The sequence below is a fragment of the Mercenaria mercenaria genome, chromosome 15, assembly GCF_021730395.1.
Source record: "Mercenaria mercenaria strain notata chromosome 15, MADL_Memer_1, whole genome shotgun sequence".
Taxonomy (NCBI): Eukaryota; Metazoa; Mollusca; class Bivalvia; order Venerida; family Veneridae; genus Mercenaria; species Mercenaria mercenaria.
The window spans coordinates 5,865,763-5,886,585 of NC_069375.1; the positions used below are offsets into that span (position 1 = coordinate 5,865,763).

At 32.8% G+C, this 20,823-nt stretch overlaps 1 protein-coding gene and 1 long non-coding RNA gene across 2 annotated transcripts; one reads left to right on the forward strand and one right to left on the reverse strand.

Moving 5' to 3' along the window:
• Window positions 1–11,042: 11,042 nt before the first annotated feature.
• On the reverse strand, window positions 11,043–13,830 carry LOC123540930 (uncharacterized). Its single transcript, XR_006684325.2, has 2 exons — window positions 12,228–13,830; window positions 11,043–11,769 (listed from the first exon to the last, which is right to left on the reverse strand). It is a non-coding gene; the product is annotated as an uncharacterized LOC123540930 (long non-coding RNA).
• Window positions 13,831–15,277: 1,447 nt separating this feature from the next.
• On the forward strand, window positions 15,278–20,383 carry LOC123540836 (tolloid-like protein 1). Its single transcript, XM_045326186.2, has 4 exons — window positions 15,278–15,535; window positions 16,631–16,831; window positions 17,613–17,792; window positions 20,013–20,383. The coding sequence occupies exons 1-4, from the start codon at window positions 15,475–15,477 to the stop codon at window positions 20,183–20,185; spliced, it is 615 nt and encodes a 204-aa protein (XP_045182121.2). The 5' UTR covers window positions 15,278–15,474; the 3' UTR covers window positions 20,186–20,383.
• The last annotated feature ends 440 nt before the right edge of the window (window positions 20,384–20,823 follow it).

Genomic DNA, 20,823 nt, shown 5'->3' on the forward strand with positions numbered 1-20,823 from the left:
ATCCAATGTGGATGACTATGTTGGACGACAGTTTAAATCTGTGTCAGTTTTATTTAGTAAAAGAGATACTGTTAGAGTATACCAAAGGAATAACTAAGTGCAAAAGAGACATAATTCATGAAATATTTCTGCAAAATTAGTATTCCTTGTGTCATATGATATAGCTGATCATGTGGAACAACAATTGTAAGACTGAATCAAATCAATTTAATAATAACTGACAGAGAGTGAAAGTTCATAAAAAGTTTTAAAAGAAATTCATAGTAAAAAGGGGCAATATTCTGAAATACTTAGCCATAATTGTAGAACTTGAGTCATTTGATGTAGTTGCTGATACATGGCAACTGTTTAAAGTTGAAATCCAATCCATCTCATAAAAGGGAGAGAGCGGTGGTCTAGTGGTTAAAGTGTCGGCCGCTCAATCAGAGTCGTGGGTTCGAGTACCAGTGGGGTTTCCAGGATGCGGATTCGTGAGAAGTTCAAATAAGCTTAAAGTTTTCAGTGCATCATAAATTTATTTTAAACTAAAATTCAAAGTAAACAGGGGACATCTTTCATGAAATATTAGTGATATTAGTGATGAAATAATCCAAAATTCCAAGTAAAAAGGGGACACGATTCCTGATATGTATATATTGGCACCAGGGTTATGGACCTTATCATATGATGCAGGTGATACTATGGAATAACAGTTTTAAGGTTAAAGCAAGTCCGTCAAGTAAAAAAATATATATATATAATGAAAGTTCATCAGTACTTTAACCAAGGTGCAGATACCAGTGCGAGCAGGATAGTTCTCCATATTCTTCATATAGTCAAGTTAAAAAGTTATTAAAGAAACCATAAAAGTGTGATCTGATTCAGAAATTAAATGTTTAAATGAATTTTCCTATCAAAACAACTGTACAGTTATCTAAATACAAACAACCAAGGGTATTTTAGTGGTATTGTTTTAAAATTGAGTTACCTCCCTTCAATTGTAATGTATTACTACATTGCCTCATGTGATGTATTACTCTGTATGCAGTTTAATAATTTGTGAATTATTCCACATATTACAAATGATCTGTTCACTTAAATGTTCTCTATGATTCTCATTAAATCTAAAACAAACAACTACAGATCCCCAATGCAGAATGTAGAAGTATCAATAAAGACCTGTTTGTCTTTATTTCTGAAGTCCATGATTTGCACAAATTCTGCTTCACTGTTACTTTACACTGCAAAAGAAGAGATATTTTTCAAACTGTAAGAAATTATTAAAAAATTAAATTGTAATCACCTAAACTTTTTGACCTGTATCAAAAAATCCAGTCAGAAAGTTTTCTTATGAAGGATTCAAATTTGTGCAAAGTTATTTAGAAGCCAGATATGAAAACAATTAGATCAACAAGATAGGTTGAGGTCTTTGACTTTCTAATGTCACCTGACTTTACTTGCTAACTAAAATTTTGTCAGCAATTATGTCAGCAATTTGACATTCCGTGCATGTATTGCAAATCTGATCACCAGAAAAAGAAGTGACAATCTCAAGGACAGACCTCTAAGATGTTAATAATTTAAAGAGAGAAAATAAAAACTGTATATATATAGTAGGAGTAATATGTTTCAGAGTTTAATGATGAAGCTCATAATCGAACAGAAACTTAAATCTGTAATTTGTTCTGAAATTAATGTTTAAAAGAACAGTTCTGCAAACAAGCTGTCAGAGGACATCAACATTCAAATATTCAACTACTGACATACCAGCTTACATACAAAAACTTATCAATTCCTACAACTGATACAGATATACTTATGTACAAAATATTAATTAAATCCGGATGAAACGGACACTGATTTCTTCCAAAAGTCAGTTAAAAGCTCGTTTACCAAAACAAACTGAGCAGGCGGATTTTACTATTCTTTTTTAAAAGTAAGTTACCTCCCTTTAATTACAAAATAAGTTAAAATTTTGATTATCTTAAAAATAGTTTCTTCAAGTGCAACTGGATTAGTAAAAGAACATTCTAAATTCAAAATTTAATGATCTACTTACTTATTAAATGTTTGCATACACTATGTTTCTCTGATACACCATAATAAACAAAGGCCTGCATCTCTTTACATCTGAACATCATGGTCTGCAGCTATTCTACATTTTTCAGACATTTCACTAAACCAGTAGAGACTTTTTTTCATTTCACAGTGTTAAGAGTCGGAAAATTTCTAGATGCACATTAAAAAGCTTTTGCGCAAATTATTGAAAATCACCTTTTTTTAGATAGATAGAACGCCAGAAAATCACCTTTTTCAGATAGATACAATGCCAGAAAAGTCAGAGAAAATGTGTGTAACGTGTGACCACAAAATAGTGTCGAGCTATGTTGCTTATTACAGCATGACTCTGATATATCGCCGGTCCATAGTTTGTGTTATGATATATCATTATAATGTTTTAATTTGATTAGATAAAATCTATAAAATGATCCTTTGGAAGCATAGAATGCAACCAAGAACAATAATAACAGACTCGGATTGTTCAACAACAACAGCTACTGGCTCATTATATGTCTTTCCAAATGACCATTGACCACTGAAATAGGACTTATTGGAAACCTATCTATCTGAATAAATGAGCCAATAGTCCATTTTTCCGATGTCCTGCCAACTAGTCTGTGATTAGCTGATCTTAAGTAAAAAAAATGAATTTTATTTCTCATTTGATATTATAAACACTTATTGTAATGCTTGCAGGTCAATAGTAAAATCTCCTTCGGACCTCAAGCAAAGTTTTGAACATTGATAGACCAAACCATTCAGAGAGTGTATATTTCAGCATGGCTGTATCATATATTTGCAATTTTTAGAACTTTACTGTTTCCTTCTTGAAATGTACAGCATATTTCTGCTGCACAATATTACCAATCTGATGTATTGTGTAGTTCGCTGGAAAAATACATGCATCAACAGGTAACAGTTCTGGTGAGTTGAGGATCAAATGTAGTGCGAAAATCATTTTAATTGTGTCAAATATTTTAGAATGCTTACAGCACAAGTACAAAAAGGAACAAGGGATAAAAATATGTCCAAAAGAGAAGAAAACTAAGTATTATTAGTTTTCTGTCTCTACATAGAGAGGGGTTGGGCATTTCTGAACATAACACTTTTTACGAACAATTATTTCAATCAGTCTTTTCGAATTGAATTTTTACCCACTGATAAAAAACATAAAATGGTCAGCAGAGCCTCGCATTTTATTATTAAATTCTTAAACTTATATAAAACTTCTTTACAAAAAAAATAATAGTTTAAGACCCTTTGTGTCATTTAATGATATTACTGGTAGTTTACGAACAGTCAGTTATGTTCTTATTTAATGATATTACTGGTAGTTTACGAACAGTCAGACATGTTCTCATTTAATGATATTACTGGTAGTTTACGAACAGTCAGAGATATTCTCATTTAATGATATTACTGGTAGTTTACGAACAGTCAGACATATTCTCATTTAATGATATTACTGGTAGTTTACGAACAGTCAGACATATTCTCATTTAATGATATTACTGGTAGTTTACGAACAGTCAGACATATTCTCATTTAATGATATTACTGGTAGTTTACGATCTGTCAGACATATTCTTATTTAATGATATCACTGGTAGTTTACGATCTGTCAGACATACTCTTATTTAACGATATCACAGGTAGTTTACGATCACTTATGCATATTCTTATTTAACGATATCACTGGTAGTTTACGATCAGTCACACATATTCTCATTTAACGATATCACTGGTAGTTTACGATCAGTCACACATATTCTCATTTAACGATATCACTGGTAGTTTACGAACAGTCAGACATATTCTCATTTCATGATATCACTGGTAGTTTACGAACAGTCAGACATATTCTCATTTCATGATATCACTGGTAGTTTACGAACAGTCAAACATATTCTCATTTCATGATATCACTGGTAGTTTACGAACAATCAGACATATTCTTATTTCATGATATCACCGGCAGTTTACGAACAGTCAGACATATTCTTATTAATTGATATCACCGATAGTTTACGATCAGTCTGACATATTCTTATTTAATGAAATCACCGGTAGTTTACGATCAGTCAGACATATACTTATTTAATGATATCACCGGTAGTTTACGATCAGTCAGACATATTTTTATTTATAATATCACTGGTAGTTTACGATCAGTCAGACATAATCTTATTTAATGATATCACTGGTAGTTTACGATCAGTCAGACATATTCTAATTTAATGATATCACTGGTAGTTTACCATCAGTCAGACATATGATATTACTGGTAGTTTACGGTCAGTCAGACATATTCTTATTTAATGATATTACTGGTAGTTTACGATCAGTCAGACATATTCTTATTTAATGATATTACTGGTAGTTTATAATCAGTCAGACATATACTTATTTAACTATATTACTGGTAGTTTACGATCAGTCAGATATATTTTTATTTAATGATATCACTGGTAGTTTACGATCAGTCAGACATATGATATTACTGGTAGTTTACGATCAGTCAGATATATTCTTATTCATAATATCACTGGTAGTTTTCGATCAGTCAGACATATTCTTATTTAATGATATTACTGGTAGTTTACGATCAGTCAGACATATTCTAATTTAATGATATCACTGGTAGTTTACGATCAGTCAGACATATGATATTACTGGTAGTTTACGATCAGTCAGACATATTCTTATTTAATGATATTACTGGTAGTTTACGATCAGTCAGACATATTCTTATTTAATGATATTACTGGTAGTTTACAATCAGTCAGACATATACTTATTTAATTATATTACTGGTAGTTTACGATCAGTCAGATATATACTTATTTAATGATATCACTGGTAGTTTACGAACAGTCAGACATATTCTTATTTCATGATATCACTGGTAGTTTACGAACAGTCAGACATATTCTTATTTAATGATATCACCGGTAGTTTACGAACAGTCAGACATATTCCTATTTAATGATATCACCGGTAGTTTACGAACAGTCAGACAGATCCTTATTTAGTGATATCACCGGTAGTTTATGAACAGTCAGACATATTCTTATTCAATGATATCACCGGTAGTTTACGAACAGTCAGACAGATTCTTATTTAATGATATCACTGGTAGTTTACGAACAGTCAGACATATTCTTATTTAATGATATCACCGGTAGTTTACGAACAGTCAGACATATTCTTATTTAATGATATCACCGGTAATTTACGAACAGTCAGACATATTTAATGATATCACAGGTAGTTTACGAACAGTCAGACATATTCTCATTTAATGATATCACTGGTAGTTTACGAATAGTCAGACATATTCTCATTTATTGATATTACTGGTAGTTTACGAACAGTCAGACATATTCTCATTTAATGATATTACTGGTAGTTTACGAACAGTCAGACATATTCTCGGTTAATGATATCACTGGTAGTTTACGATCAGTCAGACATATTCTCATTTAATGATATTACTGGTAGTTTACGATCAGTCAGACATATTCTCATTTAATGATATTACTGGTAGTTTACGATCAGTCAGACATAATCTCATTTAATGATATTACAGATAGTTTACGATCAGTCAGATATATTCTTATTTAATGATATTACTGGTAGTTTACGATCAGTCAGACATATTCAGTCAGATATATTCTTATTTAATGATATTACTGGTAGTTTACGATCAGTCAGATATATTCTTATTTAATGATATTACTGGTAGTTTACGATCAGTCAGACATATTCTTATTTAATGATATTACTGGTAGTTTACGATCAGTCAGACATATTCTTATTTAATGATATTACTGGTACTTTACGATCAGTCAGACATATTTTTATTTAATGATATCCCTGGTAATTTACGATCAGTCAGATATATTCTTATTTAATGATATCACTGGTAGTTTACGATCAGTCAGATATATTCTTATTTAATGATATTACTGGTAGTTTACGATCAGTCATACATATGATATTACTGGTAGTTTACGATCAGTCAGATATATTCTTATTTAATGATATTACTGGTAGTTTATGATCAGTCATACATATGATATTACTGGTAGTGTACGATCAGTCAGACATATTCTTATTTAATGATATTACTGGTAGTTTACGATCAGTCAGACATATTCTTATTTAATGGTATTACTGGTAGTTTACGAACATTCAGACATATTCTCATTTAATGACTGTAAACTGATGGATGAAGCATCTCCGAAATTTAATACAGTAGATTAAAGTCACCATTACCATCTCTGCAATATACTGTGTCCTGTAAAGGTGGAAGAAATACTTGATCATGAAGACGACTTGCATCATATGAAGACTCAGGTCTTCAAAGAGAGGCTGCTGCTGATAATGGAAATAGTCCTTGTAATCAGTAGGTTCCCTTGATTCGACTGTGGTTTTCCACTATCACAGCAGCGTTGTTTGTGCCGTGTAGCGGCCGCAAAATGTCTCCCTGTACCTTCAACCAGAGCTGTTATATTTCGATCTCTTCAGATCGTTCAGTACGACTTTATGTTGTTTTAGTGTATTTTTTAAATTTTCAGCTGGAGCATTTCGGCCTGGATGGTTCCAATTCTCCAAACATTTGATATTGTTTAATCGCCCCCTGGATATGGTGCCTGCTTTTTATTTTGTCTTTTGGCAGTTTCTGTGATATGCAGGCTCCATAACCACATATCCCCTCTCTCAATTCCAGTTTGTTAGTTCTCCCCCATTGTTTTTCTCATTTAGGGCACAGCCATTATTTTATCTGGGGACCATACGCCGCTTTTCATGGAATTGCACATCTGCGGATGTATCTTAATTACATTCTGTTACTTATAACATGTGTAAATGTTGAGATCTGCTCAACCCGGGGCTAGAGGATGTGGACGGTAGCTTGTATTTCCACTACCGTCCATGAACAGGCTCAATCCAACCGAGTCTGCAACATTATCATTTATGTCGTGCTGTGCTACCTGCAATTTTCCACCTTTTTATTAAATTGATGAGATACACAATAGAAAAAGCGGAAACTCCACAGGTCGCTCAACACGACATAAACGAAAATGTTGCAGGCTCGGTTTGGTTGAGCCTGTTCATGGGCGGTAGTGGCAATGTATGCTACCGTCCACGCCCTCTAGCTCCGGGTTGAGCAGAACTCAACATTTACACATGCTAGAAGTACAAAAAAATTTAGAAACATCCGCAAAATATGGTATATACCTCTAAGCAAAAATTTTCAAAACAATAACGTTTTTATAAGCAAAATACCCACTATTTTATAGCATCTTTACTGCCTAACTTATCATACAGAATAAAGAATTAATTCATAGAACTAGCTGGATTGTTTTTCTTTCAGTTTTTATTCACGATTGACGTTTTTTCTGCTTTAACCTTTAGCCTGTTGGCAGCAAATGAGTCTGCCTTTGCAAACAGTGCAGACCAAGACCAGCCTGCACATCCTTGCAGGCTGATCATGGTCTGCACTGTTCACTTTTCAGTAAGTAAATTTTCAGTGAACACCCCTTTGAATAATAATTGGTACTGTCCAAACTTGATGATGGACCAGTCCATTTTAGCTATTTAGCAGGGTAAAACTTAAAACCATTGACATAATTCTTGATGGTTTTTTTACGGTTTACACTTGAAGTAAAGATATTCTGAAATTCATTTTTTTCTCACAAAATTAAGCAATTATTACTTTCACTGGTATCAAACAATTCAGGTTAGCTAAACATGTTTTTCTTGACATGTAAGATATAAATTTGTCACTTGCAAACACCAGGCCCCAATTTCACAAAGAAAAACAACTTAAGTAATTCCTTAGTTAAGTCTGTTATTTTAAAATCATGCTATTGCTTAAGCTATTGTTATTTAATGTTGATTTTTTCTATACCAATGTATTTATAGCTAAATTAAACTATGGTAAGTAGTATTTGTCTGCTGTACTTATTTCAGTCTCGCAAATATCATATTTCTATTTAAGCACGATATAACGAACTTAAGTATTTGCTTAAGTATATTTCTCATTTTTATACTTCATTTTCTGTAAAATTCAGAATTGTTGTGCTTTGATCTATGGAATAGTCATGTACGGGTCTGATATAGATGAAAAAGTCAACATTGAAGACACATAAAGGGCAAAAACAAGCATTTGAAATAACAGACTTAGCTAAGCAATTACTCAAGTAATTTCGTGAAATCGGGGCCTGATGTTACAGGCTCACTCGATACACTCATGCAGATATCCACAGTACAATGTTTTATAGAAGTTGTAACTTAAAATTTGTGTAAGTGCGAGCTGTGAATTTTAATGATGTAGTTCAATATCTGGAGGCCAAAATAACTCTTGGTAGAGTTGGAATATTATATACAAACCTAGTTCTATTTTGATATGCCTCGTACAGATGCTTAGAGACTTGAACATTTTGTACAGGTGTTGGGTAGATATACCTGCTAAACATTAACCTAAATGTGTGCATATGACATGTAAAATATCGAATGTCTCTATGTAAGGTTTCAATTTTATAAACATTCATCTTTTCATTTTTTTTTTTTCAAGAACAATTCATTTTGATTCAACCATTCATTTTTTATTATAACTTCTTTATTGAATACTGAGGCTACTGTAAAATCATTACTAACAGATGGGTCTAATTTTCATGGATTGATCTATGACATCAAGTGGTTTAAATAAATTTTATTTTGGTTTTTATTGTATTATCAGCTTGATGCTTATATAGTTCTGTGCCGTGAAGTATGCAAAGGAAGATAGTGGAGAAATCCTCAGCACCTCATAGTTAAATAGCAACAATTCCTGTCAAAGATTGCATCACAGGACATATGGGTTACCTTAATTTGAAGTGTTTTAGGACACGCAGTGATGCTTGGTCTGTACCCGATGCTTTGTTTGGTCCGAGACCCTTACGGAATATATACACCCTGAACTGTAACCCGGACTGTGGCTATGGAATCTTACAAAGAATTCAATAAATTTTCATATTTGAAGTCTAATCACTTCGAGTACTACTAAAAACGTTCTTATACTAAGAATATGAACTTCTGATTAAATGTTGACATATATTGATGAAACCTGATACATATTTAATATTAGTTATTTTCACAGCGACTGCAGAGAAACACATTTCCTGTTGTTTAACTGCGATGTACAAAGCTATTTTCTTATTGTTATATAATGACCTGGAGAGTGAACGGGACACAGTATTGTTCTATTTCTGGTCCCTTGGGATCATGGGGTCCAAACAGAGATATCCTTTTCTTTTCTTTTTCTTCAGTCTGAACGAATAGCGGTACTTTACTGCGCTATCTTTACATCGCTTTTTAGATTCATTTCAATATTTTGTCTTTAGGTTTTTAGAATTTTCTTTAAACATGTCGCGTGATAGCCTGACGACAATACAAAAAATCTGCTAAGTCTTGCTGCTTATGTCATACTCTAGGAAATGTTGGAATAACTTGTAACTCTGATATCTGGTTTATTAATTCATTCCCTCTTCATTTGTTTGTTGGCTTACTTATTTCCATGTATTAAGTAGTACTGTATTACCGTATTTTTCAATCAATAAAATATCATAAAACTAAACTAAACTAAACATGGAGTCCATTCAATTATGTGTACAACAGAGTGTCTCTTAAGTCGATTATGAGGAATGTAACTCATTTTATTATCGCTCATGAAAGATTCATTCAAAGCAAGTCTAGTTTTACTTGGCTGCCTTCTTTGCGTCCAAGGGGTCTTCCTAGATATTGTATTCTGTATCATGTGATCACAAAATATGATTCCGAATAGTAGATAAAAAAATAAAAGAAATGCCCCCATTTTCTCTTTCTATCTGGTATTATCTAAAGCATACGGCATATTAGATTGATTTACAATGTCATTTTTCTGACACTTTTCTAACAAAATGACCAATGTGGTTCTGGGACACCTAGTGTATGAAAAGACGTGGAACCACTGCCTTACCGTTGCATAATAATGAAAGGCGATTAATAGGGTCTGAACACTTGATTTTGCTGTATCTCTGTGATTCCAGCAGGAATATAAAGTTTCAATTCCATACCTCATATTTTCATTTCGATCTAAATGAGATGTGAAATTGTTTTTTTTTTACCAATATAACTTGTACTTTATTGATGCGCCGTAAAACACAAACCAAATCCAGTCACTCAAGAGATGCAATAAAATAAATGTTAATGGACAGAAATATACACTGTATTTAAATTTTTATAAAACGACTCTCAAATAAACATTGTAAAACATCAATTGCCCGCGCTCACAGGAGGATGAATTATAATATGCATGTTCCTGGGTTTAGTAAATTATTTGGGAAACGGTCAGGGATAACATGAACAGCTCGAGTTAGACATGGTACGTAAGTCATCGAAGCTCGAGTGAGCGCCGTTTTACACTGTAATTTAATTTTTATGCGTCTTCTTATTTTTATGATACTGGTAGATTTATTGGTATTTGTATGATGAGCTTACTACGATTGCAGATATAGAAAAAGAAGATTGTGCTTTGCCTTCCTTCTGTGCAAGCCGATGGCAAGGCTTACACCAGCTCATCTATCGCAACTAGCCCAAGAATACTCTTCAAATGAAAGGTGTTGGTATTTGTGGAATGGGTTGATGCTATGTAGGTTTGTGTACAATATTATGTGTACAGCTTCCGGTCATTGAAATGTAAGTATGAAAATCTGGCTAGTTCTCCTCTTGACTGTTACAGGGGTAGAATATCTATTTACCGCCTGAAGCCGCTCATCATTCAGTGTAATATGTCAGGAACACAGGAAAAACGCTTGCATAATTAAATTATCTAAATCGAAACCAAGATCTTTGTTTAAAAGGGCATGAATGATATTTCCAGAGGAGAAATGGTTTTGTCCCAGAATAATTGCCATTTTACGTTGATTTGAAGTAATTACAGGTGTTGTAAGATTTATATCAAGTAAACACAGACAATAGACAATGATACCATTTTAATACATATATTTCTTCTTCTTCGATAAAGCTTTTTATGACAGTGTATTTTTTATTATTCAAAGTTTCACGGTGCACATAGTTTGAGGCAAAGATTATCATTAAACACCGTTTCATGCCAAAGTTTCTCGATGCTTATACATGTACATGATTTTGTAAATTTACTAATGTTTGTCGTGATGCAGAGATCAATTTAATATTCAACTGTTTAAAGACACTTTAAAACTGAAGAGTGGGGAAATAGTTTCCTCCACCAACCGAGTTATTTTCTTCTTTTTTCATCATTTTATTATCATCGATAAACTTCCTTTAATCTATGTTGTCCCAAAAAGTTGCTGCATGTTACTAGTAAATGTGGCAAATCAAAAGTTAATATAAACGCTCTTAAATGTAACTGATGGATCCATCAATTTCAGTGTCTGCTTGTGTATTTCCGAAAGGAAACGCAGCCTGTTCGAGTTCAAATTTGATGAAATTATGCTTAAAATGCATGTGTTCCTAAGCGTTGGTTTTGGTCCATGCTCCTCACTGCTAATTGTTTGCTGATTTTGACCACAACGTTTAATAACATGTGAACACTTTCTACCCCGAGCTGTGAACTCTGTGCTAACTATAAGGCTGACATTGTTTTATCTGGAGATTTCTCTGACACAATGGCGAAGTTTGTCCATCTGATTGAATATAACCAAATCTATTGAGCACCGGTATTTACTGAAAACAGACGAAAAACAGATTGTTTTCAGTAGTCTAGCCTGTAAACAGAAACATCTGGTCGGCAACGAGATGGTACACTTTTTACATTGTTCATCTATTTACTTTTCCTAAATACCTGATAATGTGATTCCGGTAGTTTCTGTGATAATAAATAAGATATAATTTATTTGATTCATGTCTCAAAAATGTCTTAATTTGACAGGTTCCATCTCTTAGTAATGTGGTGAAGTTATTAAGATCATACATCTAATATGGAGACGTTTTTATTAACATCATGGATGCTAGGCCAAGGAAGAAAGTCTTCCACCATAATTTAGTTCTGTGATACAAGCATTGAGAGACCATTCGCCTCTCCAAGCGCCTCATTGTCTGAGGTTGTATAACGCAAGACAGTCTCTCCCGACGCTGCCACACAAAAAGGTAGCTTTACAATTATGGAAATAGAAAATACTTACTTTGTGTTTGTTAATGTCGCTCAAAAATCTTTTCTACTTCAAGAGAGGATGTTTTATAACGCTCCATATTAGCCCGGATGTACCAACACAATCTGGAAATGAAACAGGATTCACCTATTAGCAGGATGGTATCTCGAAAGGAGTTATGATTATTTATAATTCACTATGTTTCCCGTTCCCGTTCCATAGCAAAACAATGAATATCCTTCTGTTTAAAACAATGAAATTCTGCTATACAATACGCAGTTATATTTCAATCAATACTAAGACACGAGACAAGGTGTTACACTCTTAAAAATGTAAACTATGCAGATGCGTTTGTAAACATTTATGGTGTCCGTTATTTCAATAAAACACTTGAGCCACGCCATGAGAAAACCAACATAGTGGCTTTGCGACCAGCATGGATCCAGACCAGCCTGCGCATCTGCGCAGTCTGGTCGGGATCCATGCTGTTCGCTTTTAAAGCGTATTGTAATCAGAGAATTCGTTAGCGAACAGCATGGATCCTGACCCGAAAATTTTATACGGCCAATTACAAAACTGACAAGATAAGATTTCTTATATCCTTGAGTAGACGAAAACAACAACATATGTTACAAAAGATTTCTCATATCCTTGCCAGACGAAAACAACAACATATGTTACACAAAGTTTATTGCCTCAAAATTCTACTTTAAATCGATATCTTACTGAAAACTTTATACGGCCAATTACAAAACTGACAAGATAAGATTTCTTATATCATTGAGTAGACGAAAACAACAACATATGTTGCAAAAGATTTCTCATATTCTTGCCAGACGAAAACAACAACATATGTTACACAAAGTTTATTGCCTCAAAATTCTACTTTAAATCGATATCTTACTGAAAACTTTATACGGCCAATTACAAAACTGACAAGATAAGATTTCTTATATCCTTGCTAGACGAAAACAACAACACATGTTACACATAATTGACTACTTCAAAATTCTACATCGCTATGCTTCGACATATAGTCAAAATAGACAAAATTTTGCTACAAAACTAAAATTAACTAATAGCTGGTAAATGAAAATGTAATATTCTCTCTATCAAATTTATACACAATACAACGACCCTCCTTGCTCTCCTTGAAGCCGATTATATCAACAAGCTATATATAAGAGCAATTAGAAAGAAAAGGGTAATTAGACACAAAAGTAATTAGACAACTTAAGCTTAAGCACTTTCGTCTTACATAATTATAAAATCTGTTTTTAAATCAATCATTATTTAACAATTTGTGATTGAAAGGAACGCACAAGTATAGTCTCATATTTACTTTTATTATATACCTATATAAATTCTGTAAAAAATCGGCTTGTATTTCACAATTAAATATGAACAGACAGACAAAAATTCCGCATTAACTAGCATTATTATGAAGCACATAGAATAGAAAGCATTAGAGCATAAAGCAGCAAATCAATAGCTAGAACTGGCAATGCATGTGCAGCTCTCCCCAATCCAGGCATTGATCAACTTTTTGATCTGATTCAATTTTGTTTCTTCCCCGAAATGTTGCGGGAGAGAGTTCCAAAGTGAAATGAAAAGAATTGCTACCATAGATAAAGATTTTTACCCTTAGAATATCTGCTGTTTACTGTTCCTGAAAGAGTAAATATTAGTTTTAATATGTATCAAGTCATGCAAATATAATGGGCCTTGTTTATTGTTATTTTTTATTGATAATCAACTTAAAGTAATTTGTTTAGGCTTTACTTCAGCTTTTAAATATTAGTCTGTTGGGATTAATGTATTTGGCAAAACTACATTATACGATAATATTGTTACTTCGGTTAAATATACGGTCATATTACGATCAAATTTATTTTCTTATTTTGCCAAATACCATTTAATTATTTCAATTATTATTTTTTTTTTTTTTTTTTTTTTTTTCCTAAATGCGATTTCCTGCATTTTAAAGGGTACTTTTATTCTTTTATTGTATTAAAGTACACACAAAATAAAATCTTGCTGCAATGAATGACAAAATTATCAAAGCAAGGATTCGGCCTACGAAAATGAAAATCATTAATTTTATGAATTAATGACAAACGGTGAGTAATTGTATTACAACGGAAATGTTGCTATCTTTCTATAGATAAAAATTATATTAAAGTGACAGATTAAATATTTCCAAAAAATGGACTTAAAAGTTGCTTGAAATGTGCGTAGCTCTTCAATCACGAAGAAATATCTCAAAAACAGGCACACGGACCTATACGCATTCTTTCACAAAATTATAGGTAAAATGTTTATGTACGACTGTGACATATTTGATTAAACTCTACAGTGTAGAAAAAAAATCTATTCGTGAAAATGTCGAAAATGTTATCAAAATTGTGATTTTCCCATAGACTCTCATGTTATAATAGTTGTACAACCTCGGCATAATTTTGGACGTTTACTTGACTCGATCATTCAACGCATAAAGTAATGAAGTATGACTCTCTTAAATATCTAATAAAACATTTTGAAACAAATCACATTGCTATTATGTAATTGTATATTTGCAGGAACTGGTCTGAGTAGATATTGTGCTCGTGGCTCTCATTTTTAACCTTATTTCGTAAAACAAATGTCAACTTTCACGCCAAATTAGCTCTATTTTAGAATTTACATTTAAAGTAGTTCAAGATACAATTTCTACTTACATGAAGAGTTTTCCGACAAGAACTAATCAAAGATTAAAATTGTTTCTTTTGTCCATCTCTCTGTTAATAGTATCAAGAAAATACACAACATATAAGTCTGTAAAGAAAGTATTTACTGCAAATTTAACTGATAAAATATGAGCAGAAAATTTATTTCCTATCACTGCCTGGTGTGAATTACTGCTCTGTCCAATAGGTATTGATTTGCTATAAACAATACTAGATAGAGATTTTTACTAAACAATGACTTTCCTCCAAAATGTTATCGTTTAGCCTATCACGTTTTGCCATGTAACTAATCAATGCTTACTTTGAAATATTTTGGTGATGTGTTCAAACATGGTGGATCGCACAGCCAGTTGTTATTTGCCACTTTTACATATCATACGTCTATCTATTTGTTTTCCTCCGCCCCATCTTATAGCCAGTCACCAAATATGAAAAGACAAAATGAAAGTTTCTTTTAGAACCTTAGTAATTATATATAATTGAGTGTTACAAAATTTAACTTCACTGGAACAAACAGGATACAAAATACACTTTTATTCGCACGGATAGTGAGGATGGAAATTCAGAATTTGTTTTTCGCACTTTTGGTGTTATTTGTGCCTCTAGCTAAAACAAGTAAGTAGCGTTTAAAATCTTATATCTATTCTAAACATTTGAGCTTCGCTTGGAAAGAAAAAATATAAACATTTTTTTACATTATTCGCTTTGTCTGCGTGAGCGTTACAGTGATAAAGTTTATTTTAGTACTTAATTGAAAGATAATTGTAGTGTACAAATCTTTACAACTATGGTCTGAATCAAGAAGCATTATACTTTTAATTAAGCTGGTTTAAGTCCTGTTTTAAGTTAATATACCGGCCTTTAAAATTCAAACGATCCTTAGAATTCATATTTCTTTCATACAACAAATTAAGCATTACTATGAAAGCACCATTTTAATAAATATCCCGACTTAGAAATTCTAATAAAGTTTCATTGAAATGTCAAATACTTTAGGATATGATTTTATACATTTGACGTCACTGTCACAATAAAACGATTTCCTATTTTGAACAAAGTCTTTCCATTCCCGAGCAAGCTTTGAAAGGACTGAAACTTGAAATATATATAGACTTTAATGCATGAGAGTGAATAATAACCATAACTCTAGTTTTAATATTTATGTACAGAATCTTCCTTTACCTTGTCTGGAGTACTTAAAGTACTGACAAAATTTCAATATAGTACACTATAGACACATTTTTTTGTTTTTTCTTCAGTTTCTGTAATTCATTTATTACAGTCCGGTGAATAATTTCAAAAGTAAAGACGAGATTTCAATAAAACTTAAAGCGTACAGATACAGTCCTATAGTCATATCAATCAGAGGAAGTGACAAATTAAGAATCATTGCTCCATTTTAAATAATTTTCAATTTCACCCCCCTCCACCCTCTCCCCACCCTCCCCCGTTTTTTTTATACTTCATTTTTACTGAATGCATAATTCCAAAAGAAGAAAAGAATTCTTAAAATCCTGAACATTTTTATAGAAAAACAGGTGTATGTTATGCCTTTAACAATTATACGCTCACAGATGTATCAGTTATTATTATTATTATTATTATTATTATACCAGATTTATACAGTTCACGTTTGCGTTTTAAAAGCAACAGTGTTACACATATTAATCAGTAAAATTTTCGTCACTAACTTTGTTTTAATTATTTCAGATTTTGTCGAAAACCTTTCGGCCACCCCTGAGCATCAACCGATAACATCACCAAATTGGCCGCTTCGGTATCCTGCAAATTCAAACTGTACATGGATTATCAAAGCGGAAGATCCGAGATGCGTCGTCTGTATAAAATTCGATTTCTTCTTCTTAGACGGTTACCGTACTTGTTCTCATGACAGGGTGAAGATTGACAGCGGTAGGTAGATAAACATTTTCTATTCGTCGCTTGTATCCCCCGTCTGTCTTTCTAACCAATCTCCGTTGAAGAGAATGTAAATGAGAGATAAGACGGAGCGCATATTGAAAGAACTCGAGCTGTTCCTGGAATAAATTTTGAATAATACCCGGTTTTATATATTTTTATCCAGGCGATGACATCAAAACTGCATTAATCATATCATGATAGATAACATTGGGAAGTTAAATTTCTGCGGACAGTATTAATAGATTGTAACGTCTGGATTTGCAAAACCATAACTACAGCTTCCTAAATAACTGATATAATGTCCGTTCCATAAAAACACAGCGGCAGAGATAGCAACTCTTGTTTTATTGCGAATGGCCAGAAACCTATCAGTCTGAAACTGAAATAGCTCGATCAGAACTCAGTCGTTTAACAGCTTAGTAGGAAAATGCACGAAAAATAAAAGACAAATTTGAAAAAAAAAAATCATAACGCTATGTTAGAAAATTAATCAGCCTAGAAAAACACTGTTTCACGCGTTTTAGTTCATATTTAATTTGATAAGCAATCGCATCATGATTATTTGAGAGTTCAAACTTTTGGAACAATGCGGCATTACAAATTTTTGGTCGTATTGGAAATTCAAGGCAATTCCAGCGCTACTGATTTCGCCAAACTTAAATGCAATTATATAAACATGGCATATAATCTAAATTCATCTCAACAAGTCTATGTCAAACCTCCTTGACTTATGTTTACATGGACCATAATAAGTGTTTCTTTATACACTCAGGAGAGATTAGTGAAAACAACGGTGCCCTCGGCATATTTTGTGGCAATCCAAAGACAGGGTTTCCAGTTGACTTTAATCCATTTATTGGGGAAATTTGTGTCAATGGTTCCGCAGTGATCATAACCTTTGAAAGTGACTCTAGTTATCATTACAACGGATTCCGTCTGGAGTACTATACAAGTAAGTTTTACAAAATATGGCTTTAATAATGTATTCATAATGCCTTTTTAAAGTCAGAACAAGTTTTCATTAGAATATTCATGCTCGCACTTATTGTTTTAACATGTGTCCTTTGCTATAACTGTCTTACAGCCTCGTTTTGGTTAATAAATTACCTCTATTGAAAGATTGCTGATTTTTTACGATTTATGGAAAAGTTCAGGATTTCAACAGTATGCCTATTGACTCCATTTCCAAGAATCGTTTCGATTATTTTAATATTAACATTTAAATACTTTCTTTTCACCATAAAGAAAAGCTTCTCTATGCATTATAGTATTCTAAAATATTCACATAATATCAAGTTGGTGAATTCAGTGCAATGCTTATATTCAAAACGTTTCTTGGTCTTACATCATTTCGTGCGAATTCTATTTAGATTCAGATCATTCGTCTCGCTTAATATATAAAACAGTATTTAATGTTTTCCTTTCTTCTCTTTTTTCTGGTGCAGAGGTAAGAATTTAATGTTTATATTCTTTATGGCGTGTGTCCTTATGGCGTGCTATGTAGAGGGCAATATTAACACGCTTTGAGAACAGAAGCGGACAAGTTTGACTTCTTTATCTATCGTTTTCCAAATGCATGTAAATATAACAAATTATTAGTTTGGCGGTTGATAGGAGTATCATTTACTTTTTTGCACATCAAAACATGACACAGTGTAGACATTTTAAGTATGTTCCTGCAAAAATATAGCTGTTTTGATTCCTACATGCATCGCGCCATTTTGCTTTTGCTTTCTTTTTTATTTTATTTTCTTTCTTTTTTATTTTCTTTTCTTTTTTTTTTCTTTCTTTTCTTTTTTTTTCTTTTCTTTCTTTTTTCTTTTTATTTATTTTCTTTTCTTTCTTTTTTTTTATTTTCTTTTCATTCTTTTTTCTTTCTTTTCTTTTCTTTTTTTTTGATAAATACAACATTCAAACTAAAACAAGCATGATGATGCTAATATTTTGAATATGCTTTGACCTCTCTAAGGTCACATGTGAGTGTAGAAATAAAGTATTATTGTCATTAATGTCGCATGGATCAATTAAATTTATGAGCACCCCCAACTTCGAAACACTGTATACGCTAAATTTTCTATATTCTTGTATATTGGAAAGCAGTTCATTTCAGGCAGTTAGACATGCAAATACATTTCTGGTAGAATTTTCCATTTCTTAGAATAAAAAGAATTTCAATATTTTTTTCTTTTCTTTAAGTAACAATTATCATACTTTATTTCCATTTCCTTAGAATACTTACTGATAGCAGAACCATTTTAGCGATCGTAACCTTGGGCTAGATCTGTTAATTTTATATCATTCTTTCTGCATGTTTAAGTATTTGAATTAATTAATGATATTTGCATATCTACTTTTATGCTGATAACAATTACAAAATGTAGTTTTGTTTTTATGTGTTTACAAGTACGCAAACTATCTAATAGGTTAATAAAACATTCGTGTATATGATTTCATTTTAATAGACGTCTAGAATTGACACCTGATAAAGGCTAGATAATGTCGATATGTGTTGTGAATTTTGATGATATCGCACCGTCATATAGAGAACTGCCGTTTCTATAGTTTTACGGAAATACCCGATGTTTACGATTGGTTCTTATAATGAAGCTATTAGAAGAATTTATATAAGCATCACGTCCGTTTCTTTTGACTCGCAGTGCATATATCATGAAGGGTTGACGGATAGCTCAGTGGTTTGCACATTGACCTTCCAATCCTGAGGTCGGGGGTTCGATCCCCGGATGCTACTCGGGAATTTTCAGAAACGCTTTTCAGTGTTTCCCACCCAACTAAAGGTGTGCTGGTCAGGAACCCAGGCAATCCTTGCGTGTATCAGTGCTATACGCTGGGCACGTTAAAGAACCAGGCTGTCTATTCGCAACGAGCTAGGCTAAGTTAGCCGGAAAAGCCTGTATCTGATTTCTGATCTCTCTGTCGTGGGGGCTTTGTCTCACTCTGTCCCTCTGGTTAGATCGCTCCGTGTCTGTACTAGTAGAGGATGAATTATGCGCCCTGCGTGGCTGCATTTGAACTATGTAAAGCGCCTTTGAACGTGAAATTGATCATGAAAAGGGCGCTATATAAATCTGGTATAATAATAATAATAATATCAAAATCAGAAATGAAAAGAACAGGGCTGCATTATGTCTGCTTATAACATTGCTTATATTTCAGGAATGCGATTTAGGTAGTGGAAACGCATGCAAAGGAAATGGAAACAGTAAAGGTAAAGGAAACGCAAGCAAAGGAAAGGGGAAAAGTAAAGGTAAAGGAAACGCAAGCAAAGGAAAGGGGAAAAGTAATGGTAAAGGAAACTCAAGCAAAGGAAAGGGAAAGGGTAAATGAAGGCGAACGTGAAAAGGAGCTTTGAAACGGTTTAATGCGGAACGACTTGACACGATCTGTTCAAACAAAGAGTACCAGCTTATTGTACAATAACCTGACATGTCAATTTATATCATAAATGTGTATGTGTGTGTGAGTGTGTCCAACTTTGTTCGTGTGTACGTTTGAAGAAAATCTCTAATAAAATAGTTCAGCATCGGTTGTTTCTTTTTCTTATTTAACAGCTTAACGAACAGTTAATGCTAATACTGTCTTTACATTAAAAAAGATTCCTTTCGAGCATGTACAATGCGTATTTCGACACAATGGCACTTTGTTATTGTCACATAAGCGTAGTAGAATGTACCATACAAAAGAGAAATCTTGGCCATCCTTTCTTTAATGATTCACAGTATGATTCACATAAGCCAACAAAACTTTTACATTAGTGTCTTAATTAACTGCCATGAATGATGATTATATATGACATGTCATAAATGTTGCCAACATAGTGTTTAGTGAAGGAATTCCCAACGTGTATCATATTGCAATATTTGGTAACAGACAGTAAGATACATTAACTTTAGTTTTTTCTTTACTTTATTTTTTCCCAGCGGCTAAAGACAGCTTGAGGGAGACATTTCTGCACGTTTTCACCT